Source organism: Zea mays, chromosome 4, assembly GCF_902167145.1.
Source record: "Zea mays cultivar B73 chromosome 4, Zm-B73-REFERENCE-NAM-5.0, whole genome shotgun sequence".
NCBI lineage: Eukaryota > Viridiplantae > Streptophyta > Magnoliopsida > Poales > Poaceae > Zea > Zea mays.
In genome coordinates, this window is record NC_050099.1 from 73,614,699 (window position 1) to 73,626,180 (window position 11,482).

General features: G+C 50.3%; 2 protein-coding genes across 3 annotated transcripts; one reads left to right on the plus strand and one right to left on the minus strand.

The window, feature by feature from the left end:
* The first annotated feature begins 5,110 nt into the window (after positions 1–5,110).
* LOC103653389 (xyloglucan endotransglucosylase/hydrolase protein 24) lies at positions 5,111–6,469 on the plus strand. Its single transcript, XM_008680309.3, has 3 exons — positions 5,111–5,477; positions 5,599–5,798; positions 5,894–6,469. Exons 1-3 carry the CDS (start codon positions 5,181–5,183, stop codon positions 6,270–6,272), a joined length of 876 nt encoding a protein of 291 aa, XP_008678531.1. The 5' UTR covers positions 5,111–5,180; the 3' UTR covers positions 6,273–6,469.
* LOC100277574 (AUGMIN subunit 1) lies at positions 6,351–11,025 on the minus strand. Of its 2 annotated transcripts, XR_564958.4 has the most exons (6): positions 10,499–11,025; positions 9,444–9,578; positions 9,208–9,334; positions 8,032–8,169; positions 7,783–7,949; positions 6,351–6,664 (listed from the first exon to the last, which is right to left on the minus strand). XR_564958.4 is itself a non-coding variant. In NM_001151095.2 (5 exons), exons 1-5 carry the CDS (start codon positions 10,918–10,920, stop codon positions 7,839–7,841), a joined length of 933 nt encoding a protein of 310 aa, NP_001144567.1. In that variant the 5' UTR covers positions 10,921–11,017; the 3' UTR covers positions 7,529–7,838. The 2 variants fall into 2 exon arrangements, 1 of the variants encoding a protein (NP_001144567.1); NM_001151095.2 differs by lacking the exon at positions 6,351–6,664 and having other exon boundaries at positions 7,529–7,949; positions 10,499–11,017.
* Positions 11,026–11,482: the final 457 nt, after the last annotated feature.

Below are 11,482 nucleotides of genomic sequence, written 5' to 3' on the forward strand. Positions count from 1 at the left end.
CGATGACCTCAGGGCAGACGCTGCTGCGACAAGGCCCTCGCACGCGTCCCCACTAGAGGGGCGAGGACAAGCAGAAGGTCGTAGAGTTGGAGGTCAGTCCGCGGGCGGCTCCGACTATCTCATCGGCGGAGAAACCTCTTCCGGCTGCCTCGGTGGGAGGTGGCACCGGAAACAGCGCCGAAGCCGCTCAGGCCGGAGAGCCGGACACGCGGCAGCTGCCAGCGCCACGGACGGCGAACGCCCTTCCCCCCGATCACTGAGGGAAGGAGCGGGTCGCTGCCCGCGCGGAGACGGGCCCCAACTCGGCGCACTCCCCTCCCCAGCATTGATGATGAACATCCTTGAAGCTGAGGGAGGGGCGGAGGCCGCAGCCCGGCTCGCTTCTCCCCACCATCGAACTGGTGGTCACCGTCTTGGGTGGCCACCGGCGAGGGGATGCAGCCGGGCTGCCTGATGAAAATCCTTGAAGCCGAGCGATGGCTGAAAGGTACCAACTTCCGTGAAGTTGCGTTCCTCCAACGATGACAAGACAGAAGAACCGTGGGCGCTCCCCATCCGGGGGCTCGGAAGGTGGAAGGACGCGATGCATGAAGGGAGTACGAAGACATGGTTGCCATCCAAGGGGGTCACCCCCCCCCCTTTTAAAGGTGACTCTCCCCACTTGCGTCCTCAGCCGTCGCGGACTGAGTCTTCACCAACACGCTCCAAGATCCTCCCCCTACGACACGGGGGTTGGGTCCCACGCTTCATGCAAACTGGCCCAGGACAGAAGGAGTCAAACCGCCGCGCGCGGAGCGCACAACTGCCCAGCGGTTACAAGCACTCCTCCACTTTCTCCCAGACCAGCGGGTGAAAGGGCGAACCGCCATACAAGCGGCATGCAACCGTACCAAGGGGGCGCACCCTTTCGACTCCGACGCGTCCAGCATGGGGGCCGACGCCCACACGTCATGTAACCGGCGCGCCGGTTGCTACGTGCGAGAAACTGCACTGCCACTTGCACCAATACCGCGCCTCCTCGACTGTGGAACCAATGTCGCGGCTCGAGGCGACCCTGCGCATGGCCCAACAGTGCCAGCCAAGCACATCGATCACGGGTCAGTCAGCCGCGGGAGAAGGCGCGACGGTCAATATGGCCAAAAGTGGGCCGGCAGTAATGGCGGCGACAGGCGGGCGGAAGCAGCAGTCAAGTCGTCTGCAGGCTCATGTCCCCTCCTGGGACAGCGAGAGAGCCCTCACCCACGGAGTGAAGACGACGCGCCCGTGTTCCGTTCCTCGAACGGCTCGCGCACGCACAATGACTGCCCCGCGAACCACACGTCCCATCGCATTAACTCTGCGACAGGGCGGGTGGCACCTTTGGCAGGCGAAGCAGGCGACGCTTCACCTCCGCCATAATGACCGCGTCAAAAAAAAGGTGTGCCACGTCGTTCGATTTCGTATCCTTTTCCTCTTCCTCTTTCTCTCTCTTGCTATAGGGACCGAGAAAGGGGATACTCCGAAAGGGATCCTTCACCGCGAAGGAAGCGGGCCCCGAGCCCCCCTACTGATCAGAGGTTCGAAGGCTGGCCCCTCGGAAGGGTTCGACAGCCGCCTCAGAGCACTCGGGCCCCGAGCCCTCCTACTGATCAGAGGTTCGAAGGCTGGCCCCTCAGAAGGGTTCGACAGTCGCCTCAGAGCACTCGGGCTCCGCGCCCACTACTGGTCAGAGGTTCGAAGGCTGGCCCCTCAGAGGGGTTCGACAGCCGCCTCAAGCCTCTCGGGCTCCGCGCTCACTACTGATCAGGGGTTCATAGGCTGGCCCCGAAGGGTTCGACAACCGCCTCAGAGCACGCAGAGCGAGGGATGACTCTGGGTACGTTCGATACACAACCAAGGCTCGGGCTATGCTCCCGAGGTACCCTAGGACATTTCCGAGACCAGCGGGAGCGATTTTGTAACGGAATCCCATCAGAGGGAGGCATCGAGCCCTCAGACCCTATCAAATGGGACCGGGTCCGGCAAATCACCTGCATGTACTTTTGGAGCGCGCGTCTGGGCCACTAGCCGACCCTTATCGAACGGGGCACGGGCGTCCACTCGGATCACCCGTTAGCAACTCACTGGAGACACCATGTTCGGCGCACTCCGAGGGAAACATGGCGCTTTCCCCCCTCCTCCTTGCGGAAAGGCGACGCAGGGGCATATGAAAAAAGGCGAGTCTGTCCTCGACCGACCTCTCGCTCTGTGCAGAGGCTCGGGGGCTGCTCTCGCAAACCTGGCTCCGGCCAAACCGTTGACAACGTCAACATACCAGCCCGAGAACTTGGAACTCGACTATGCACCCGGGCTACGGCCAGTTCGCATGAGGGAACAACCAGACTGGCTAAAGCATCACGAAACGCGCTAAGACCTCAAAGGAGTCAAACCACTCCTCCAAGGCCTCGGGGGCTACACCCGGCGGGTGCGCTCGCGCGCACCCACCGGAACGAAACGCAACCGAGAAAGGTCGGTCCCCTTGCAAAAAAGTGCGACAAAAGCCTCCAAGCGAGTATCAACACTCCCTTCGAGGCTCGGGGGCTACTGTCGGGGACCATAATTAGGGGTACCCCCAAGACTCCTAATCTCAGCTGGTAACCCCCATCAGCACAAAGCTGCAAAGGCCTGATGGGCGCGATTAAGGTCAAGGCTCAGTCCACTCCAGGGACATGATCTCGCCTCGCCCGAGCCCAGCCTCGGGCAAAGGCAGCCGACCCCGAAGGATTCACGTCTCGCCCGAGGGTCCCCTCAAGCAACGGGCGCACCTTCGACTCGCCCGAGGCCCAGCTCAGGCAGGCTTCGCGGAGAAGCAACCTTGGCCAGATTGCCACGCCAACCGACCGTATCGCATGAGCATTTAATGCAAGGATCGACTGACACCTTATCCTGACGCGCGCTCCTCAGTCGACAGAGCCGAAGTGACCGCAGTCACTTCGCCGCTCCACTGACCGACCTGACAGGAAAACAGTGTCGCCTGCCCCGCTCCGACTGCTGTGCCACTCGACAGAGTGAGGCTGACAGCAGCTAAGTCCAACCTCGGGCGCCATGGGAAGCTCTGCCTCGCCCGACCCAGGGCTCGGACTCAGCCTCGACCCCGGAAGACGGACTCTGCCTCGCCCGACCCCAGGGCTCGGACTCAGCCTCGGCCTCGGAAGACGAACTCCGCCTCGCCCGACCTCAGGGCTCGGACTCAGCCTCGGCCTCGGAAGACGAACTCCGCCTCGCCCGACCCCAGGGCTCGGACTCAGCCTCGGCCTCGGAAGACGAACTCCGCCTCGCCCGACCCCAGGGCTCGGACTCAGCCTCGACCCTGGAAGACGGACTCCGCCTCGCCCGACCCCAGGGGTCGGACTCAGCCTCGACATCGGAAGACGAACTCCGCCTCGCCCGACCTCAGGCTCGGACCCGCCACGTCACAGGGAAGGCCATCATTACCCTACCCCTAGCTAGCTCAGGCTACGGGGAACAAGACCGGCGTCCCATCTGGCTCGCCCCGGTAAACAAGTAATGATGGCACCCCGCGTGCTCCATGACGACGGCGGCTCTCAGCCCCTTACGGAAGCAAGGAGACGTCAGCAAGGATCCGACAGCCTCGACAGCTGTACTTCCACAAGGCTCAAGCACTCCTCCGACGGCCACGACATCACATGAACAGGGCGCCAAAACCTCTCCGGCTGCCACGACGGCATGTACTTAGGGCTCTAGCTCCTCTCTGCTAGACACGTTAGCACACTGCTACACCCCCCCATTGTACACCTGGGCCCTCTCCTTACGCCTATAAAAGGAAGGTCCAGGGCTCTCGTACGAGAAGGTTGGCCGCGCGGGAGAATGGGCTGGCGGACAGTCTCTCTCTCACTCTCCCACGTGGACGCTTGTAACCCCCTACTGCAAGCGCACCCGACCTGGACGCAGGGCAACACGAAGACCGCGGGTTTCCCCTTTTGCTGTTTCTCACCCCCCCCCCCCCCCTTCGTGCTCTGTCTCGCGCCGACCCATCTGGGCTGGGACACGCGGCGATAATTTACTCGTCGGTCCAGGGACCCCCGGGGTCGAAACGCCGACAGGCGTACACTCGGCAAAGGGGTCACCTAATACGCTCGACAAAGGGGAACTCTTTGCCGAGTGTCGGTACAGTGGACACTCGGCACAGGCTCCGTCGCCGTTACCCGTCGTCGTGACGGTGACTTTTCTTTGCCGAGTACCGGTTGACACTCAGTAAAAAGTATTCGAGAAGTCGTTGCCGATGTACAGTTCGCTGAGCTTTCTTTGCCGAGTGTCACACTCGATAAAGTCTTCGCCGAGCGTTTTTCTAGCTTTGCCGAGTGCTTCAGACACTCGGTAAAGAAGTTATTTTCGGTAATGCATGCATGTAAAACAAAGAGTAACTTATTTCAAGCATTAACAGGAGCATGCATCGTCTCAAGGCCAGCTAGAATGTCTCGTGCTCGTGCCATTTCAGTACGAGCTAGTAGTTTTAGACCATGCCATCAAAAAGAAAAGGTAGCACTGAACACTGGAGACACGCACAAACGTAAATCAGCTAGAAACTTGGATGTCTGAATTCTGCGGTGAAACTTCAGAGCACATATTTGACTCTCCGCGCGCGGATCTGCACGCCGATCGAAGAACCAAGGCAAACTGGCCACAACGACGACGCTGGCTGAAATTAAACCCTCTTCTCAGAATAAGGTTTCGTCTCAGAACTTGTCGACTGATCCGCACATAATCGTCCTCAAGTATTCAACTTGCTGAAGAATCAACTACTACTACGTCTGTCAGAAGCCACACAGTGCATGGGGCGGCTCACAGATTGGTGCTCCATGCATAAGATCCCTCGAACCAATTAGTCAACTCTCATGATCTCTCTCGCTTTAATTGAAATCATGATAAACTTTTTTATATACACCCACTTACTCACCAACTAGCTAGATGGCGATTCTCTCAAATTTTTCTTAGATCTTAAGAGAATAATCAAAGTAGCTATGCTATAGCTATCCCAGTCCCAGGTCCCAGCTAGGTTAGCTAGATCTTGTTTGCGCTACACAGGACCCTAATCTCTACTTCCTCCTCCTCTCGATCTGAAGCTATATATATAAGTTATTAGCATCACTTGGATCAAACGAAAGCGTCCTCACACACTACCCACTCAGCAACTCACAGCCATGGGGCAGGCTAGTAGGGCTCATCAGCTCCTAGCCTCCCTGGCGGCTATCTACGTCACCCTAGCCATCAGTATCACCCAGCACCATGTCGCCGGCAACATGACCGACGACCTCGAGATAATGTGGGGCAACGCGAAGGTCGTCACCGACGGCAGCGGCCAGCAGGCCATCGCGCTGGCTCTTGACCGCTCGACGAGCTCCGCGTTCCGCTCCAAGAAGACGTGCCAGTTCTGCAGGGTTGACATCGAGATCAAGCTCGTCCCTGGGAACTCGGCCGGCACCGTTACCACGTTCTATGTAAGCATATATATACATCTCTGAGGATGATGAAATAATTGAACAGATAAACTGTTCTTGCCGTATAGCCACACCACCGCTACTAGCTTGTGCCGTGATTGATCTGGTGACGCGTGTACAGATGATAACCGAGAACCCGTGGCAGTTCCACGACGAGATCGACATCGAGTTCCTGGGCAACAGCAGTGGCCAACCCTACACCATGCACACCAACATGTACGCCAGAGGACAGGGCGCCAGAGAGAAGCAGTACAAGTTCGACTTCGACCCCACTCAGGATTACCACAAGTACACCATCATCTGGAACAAAGATTGGATCTTGTAAGCTCCCTTTCTCTAATAAGTCTCAGATTTATCCATGCAATATATCATATAATGACTGTATATATATATTCTGATTTCTGAGCTGCATGCAGGTTCCTTGTGGACGACAAGCTGTACCGGCAGATCAAGAACAACCAGATAGACGGCGCCCCGTACCCGTACTACTACCCGATGAGGGTGTACGCCACCATCTGGAACGCCGACGAGTGGGCTACGCAGGGCGGCCGGGTCAAGACCGACTGGTCGCAGGCGCCCTTCACGGCGTACTTCCGGAACTACAGGGCCATCTCGTGCAACTCGTTCATGGCCTCCCCTCTGTGCCTCCCAGGCTCCGGCTGGTTCGACCAGCAGCTGGACGAGTCGCGGAAGCAGCAGCTGGCGCAGGTGGACTCCAGTAACAAGATATACGATTACTGCACCGACTCCAGGAGGTACAAGAACGGCCTCCCGAGGGAGTGCCAGGTACATTAATTAGCTGCGAAGTGTGTGCTTCAGCAACTGAAGAACGATCGAGAGGATGTTAGAGTTGTGTTGGGGGTGATTATTGAGTGATTCGGCAACATTCTTTTAATTATATAAGGAATTTTCTACGGTACCCTTAAGAGAATGTGAACCGTTTTTACAGGAAACAAGACTGCAAATGAAAATATATTTTACAGTCAAGTAGACATTTTCTTCACTATTATATTTACAGTTTACAGGAAACAGGGTAAGGCAAGACAAGGAACATCTGTTAGCACCAAGGGGTAGAATAGCGTTATCAGAACATTTAAACAAGATGTGCATCACAATTTATACATATAGTAGAGCTCGCACTCGTAGGATTTCGTCTTCACATTTGTAGGATACCATCGATCTGCTTCCTGCATTGAAAATATAATTCTAAGAAACTGTTGCCATGCAATGCAACAATGTAAAAATAAATTATACACATCAAACAATGTCCTGTAGAAAAAACATAATGTGAAAGGAAAAAAAAGAATACAAATTTCTCATAGCATTAAGAAAAAATGAAACATGCTAGCATTATATTGGACAAAGTAGACATATCAAGCAATCATTTGCAGCCTCTTCAAAAATCTGCCCAGGAATATATGGCGCGTTTATCCTTAATCTGTCTGCCTTCCATAAGTATAGCCAAAGTCTGGTAAATAGCGTATCTCTTGGCTAGAGCATTAAGAGATTCAATATTAGAACTAAGAGTTAGTTTGAAAACTTAAATCCCCTTCAGGATTCTCAGAGATTGATTCTCAGAGATTGAGAAGGAAATTAGATCCCCCTCAGTCCCCGGAAACCACAGAGGAGATTTAAGTTTCTAAACTAGCTCTAAGGGGTGTTTGATTCTCTTGACTAAAGTAGTTCGCGTCACGTAAATGTTCGAATATCAATTATAAGTACTAAATATAGGCTTAATTAGGTTTAATAAACTTGTCTTGTTTTTTAATCTTTATATGTGTAATTAGTTTTATAATTAGACTATTTAATACCTGTATTTATCATTCATGACAGAGACTAAACTTTAATTGGGTGGAACCAAACACCCCCTAAATATCTAATGCCACCGAAAGATGTATTGCCCTCATCCCACAGTCCACTATTTTAACAAAAACAATATCTTAATCATACATAAATCACAAAATACAAAGTATTAAATTCAGTAATTGGGTTTTGTTTCAATACTTGAATGAAATTTGGTATGTATATGGTAGAATGCATGAAAGGAAAGAGAAACAATAACATCCATACTATATCACAACTGTATGTATGTCCACTAAAACATCGCACAGCTCATCTCTAGACAAACTAGTCATCCAAAATCACATCAAGGCATCACACACACATACACAGCAGGCCAAGATCTCTGGCGAGTGTCTTGGTTGTCGCTAAGATCATTACTGCGACAGAACTTAATTTCTATGGCGAAGATAGAGATGTTACACAATTATTTAACAAAGTCACAAATTACAAGGAAGTTAATTACCATTTCACCTTCAATCGATGGCAACATATAAGACACAGCAAACAAAACTATGCACATTATAGGCCACTTGTGGTTAGAGCAGATTGCAACACATCTTCTAGGTACTTCTCTGCGGCTGCATACTGCCTCTTTTTGTCCTCTATAGCTAGTGCAGCTAAAGCTTTATCCTGATTACAAATTGACAAAGTAACCGATAATTAGTAATGGATTTCATCATAAAAACAAGGAAACAAAAGCTAAAAAACATACTGGAGGTAAATCCTGGTAGCTCCTTAATGTGTCAGCTATGGGTTTAGTCTTCCTCTCGAGATCCTTCTTATGCTCAGCCATTTCCATCAACACACCATGATTGATCTCTGGCGTATAACCCACTCGATTAAGCATTGCCTGACAAAGATAGGAAGACAACAAATCTGTCAGGCGTCGAAGCAATTAGCTAATCAGAGAACAGTGTGTATCAAATAGCAAGGAAGGCAGTAAGCTGAGCTAGTCAGTTAGTCAAGGGTGTGGATGAATGCCTAGATCACCCAAGTTCAAGTCTTCCTCAAGGCAAATTTGGGTGCCTATTTTCTTCTTAATAAAATGGCACCTAGTTACTCCTTAGGTTGGTCTCATTTTTTTATCAAATAGCACACAACTTGGACCACAAAGAGCCAAACATCGTTTGGTAAGAATGACAAACGAATACAACATCAGCTAAAAAATGGTGGTAAAAACGTTTTTGTAGTAACAATATCAGATCTTGATGTCAGATTTTTTTTAATTCACGGTTACGACTTTGTTCGTCGCTTGCTATACATAATCAGTCACGGTATTGAAAACAGGTAATGGAGGAATAGTAAAAGTGTATAATTATTTCAAAGCATCACAACCTATACCTATTATGCTTATTATTCCTGTGTCCAACAACCCAGCCAAATGTATACATCTCTAGATCATCATGTCTATATTCGATGGATATGCTCAACTGCTCATAGAGCCAAGAATTATAAAGTTAGCAGTTATACGGTGCTAAGGAAACAAATCCAGCAAAGGTATATTTAAACTAACAACACTTGCTGAAACACAAAGTTCAACAGAAAGACAGGCTACATAATTGCATAACAGTTGTGGTAAGTCTATCAAAGCTTCTTAAAATCCAGAAGTACCCTAACTGAGATGATTTGGGTGTCGCACATTCTGTTCAACAATCATATATTATAATTACTGTACCTAATAATCAACCATTGCATGAAACTGATAGCTAGTTATTGCAAAATTGCAATAGTTGGCAGTTTCTAGCAAAAAATAGGTTTCTTTACCGGTGAAAAATATCAGCACAAGTTTGTTTGGGGATTGTCGTCCACACCTAGCATGTCAAAATAAAAAACTGGAAGCACAACCAAAAGCTAACCCCTAATATAAATCATGCAAAATGCTATTCACCTTATAATTTGAGACTTGGAGGATATATTGCCGTTCCTTGGAGTCCATCATAACAAGCTTTGTTTGCCAATCAGTCATTTGCTCCACTTGTTGCTTCTCCACATCATTCTTAAATTTCTCCAGCATCCTAGAAACAACACAAGTACTTATCATGTTTGACACATTAAACTAGGTGACAATCATTAGTAACTAGCTAGTGAGCACTCTAGATATGAAGTGAACAGGTTTTCACTCACTTCTTCAGCTCAGTAAGCTTGTTTATGGCCTTCCGTGTGTAGTCAAGTAGTGCCTTGGACTCCTTATGCACTTTGTCCCTCTTCTCCTCCACCTCTGCTCGCCTCAGAGACAAGTCTGCACTTGCCACTACAAAGCTGCATGACAAATCTTTTAGAAACTAGTAAAAAAATGCCAAACAAAATAGAATAGTGTAACAGTTCCTATACCACCCAAACACCAAAAAGTAACTAGCTTCCTCGGAGTTTATGACAAAGTAACAAAATCAGATCCAATGCATGCCTTCAGAAAATTTATTGCATATACGACATTGAGGGCATAGTTTTGCATGTTTGCCAATTTAGATTTTTACTTTGACTTCCATGAAATCATGTTAGCTTAGTCTCAATTTAGTGTGGATCCAAACCAAACATAAATGCAAAAGGCAGAGTGTCTCCAGTAGTTATAACTAGCTTCCTCGAGTTTATGAGCAAATAACAAAATCAGATCCGTCCAATACACATATTCAGAGAAATTTCTTGTATATACAACATTGAGCACATAGTATTACATGTTTGCCAATTTAGATTTTTGCTTCGAGTTCCATGAAGTCATGTTAGTTTAATCTCAATTTAGTGTGGAACCAAACCAAACATATATGCAAAAATAGCAGAGTGTCCCCAGTCGATTTTGTTAATTTATGTTGATCAGAAGCTAGAGGGTGTAGAAGATTGAGTAATGATGTGGTTTCCTGTAACAAATGGTTGTAACAAATGTTTGTCATGGTTGTAAGGCAGCCCTTTGTTGGGTTTCGTTCTGGATTCCAAATGATTGGCTTAAACCCTGCACTGTAATCTGAATTGTGTCTTTTGAACTTTATGAAAGACGAGGCATGGCCCTAAAACTCTAAAAAAATCAAGATTCATCATTGATGCAATGGCAGTAATAAAATTCCAAACACTGAACATATGTACCCGTCAGAAATACAGATCTATCACTTATTGTGTCTCTCAGGGAGAAGATGAGCTATGTCGTTTCGATAATGCGATACTCGCGGAACCCTAGCGCAACGAGTCACCTGCTCATCTCGGTGTCACGGATGGCGAGGAGGTTAGCGACTGCAGCAACGGCTCGTGCCGCCGCGGCTGCAGGTGGTGGGAGTGCGTCCCTCGCGAGCCCCGCCCGCTCGAGAGCCTCCCGCAACCGCGCCGCCTCGGCGCGGTACTCGGCCGCCTGCGCACGCAGCCCCGCAGCCGCGATTCCGGCAGCGCGGGACCGCCCCTGCGAAGCAGAGGCCAGCGCGCGGAGGTAGGCCACCCCGCGCGGTGTGGGGTCGGGACCCAGCGACAGCTCCGCCGCCGCACCTCCGCCACCGCCTCGCCCTCCCACATCCGCGGCGAGGGAGGCCAGCCACGCATTTACCTCCGCGACGGCAGCAGAGGAGGAGGCGGACGAGGGTGCCGGGGCGGTGGGGTCGAGGTGCTCGGCGGCGTGATCCATTGGGGCGAGTGGATGGATCAGTGGGTGGCCGGCGACACGGAGGAGAGGAAATCAGAGGTTGGTGTTTAAATTTCGTGGCAATTTATTTCCCAGGGAAATGGAAGGATCGCAGTAGGACCATATTGTGTGTTAGGCCTAGTCAATTGTTGGCTGGAATTAAGGCCCTGTTTGGGAGAGCTTCACTTCAAAAACTTCAGCTTTGGTTTTCCAGTTTCACTATAAAACAGCTCCAGCAAATTGTTAAGGTGAGTTCCAGGAGCGTTTGGTTTGTATATGGACTCCAACTTCTATAGTACAATTGATTTGTGTGGGTTTCCTTGATTACCCTTGATGATTAGTGGGTTGTCGCCAGAGAGAACGGAAATTGTATGTTGCGTAACCAGTGGCATGGTGGGTAATTTTCGTACAGCTTTATGAGGAGATATAAAAACAGTGTTTTTGAAGCACCCTCTAAGGAGCTTCATGAATTTCATGAAACGGGCCTCTAGTTTCGATTTTTTTAAAACTAAAGCTCGTGGAGCTGGACCTGTTTGGGTTGAAGAAGTTCGAACAAAATTGAAAT

Coding starts and splice junctions, on each gene's coding strand:
- LOC103653389 (XM_008680309.3), top strand. CDS start 5,181: ATGGGGCAGGCTAGTAGGGCTCATCAGCTCCTAGCCTCCCTGGCGGCT. Junction 5,478..5,598: donor GCACCGTTACCACGTTCTAT/GTAAGCATATAT, acceptor ACGCGTGTACAG/ATGATAACCGAGAACCCGTG. Junction 5,799..5,893: donor TGGAACAAAGATTGGATCTT/GTAAGCTCCCTT, acceptor AGCTGCATGCAG/GTTCCTTGTGGACGACAAGC.
- LOC100277574 (NM_001151095.2), bottom strand. CDS start 10,920: ATGGATCACGCCGCCGAGCACCTCGACCCCACCGCCCCGGCACCCTCG. Junction 9,579..10,498: donor CGTGACACCGAGATGAGCAG/GTGACTCGTTGC, acceptor TTTGTCATGCAG/CTTTGTAGTGGCAAGTGCAG. Junction 8,170..9,207: donor TCCAAGTCTCAAATTATAAG/GTGAATAGCATT, acceptor TATCTTTGTCAG/GCAATGCTTAATCGAGTGGG.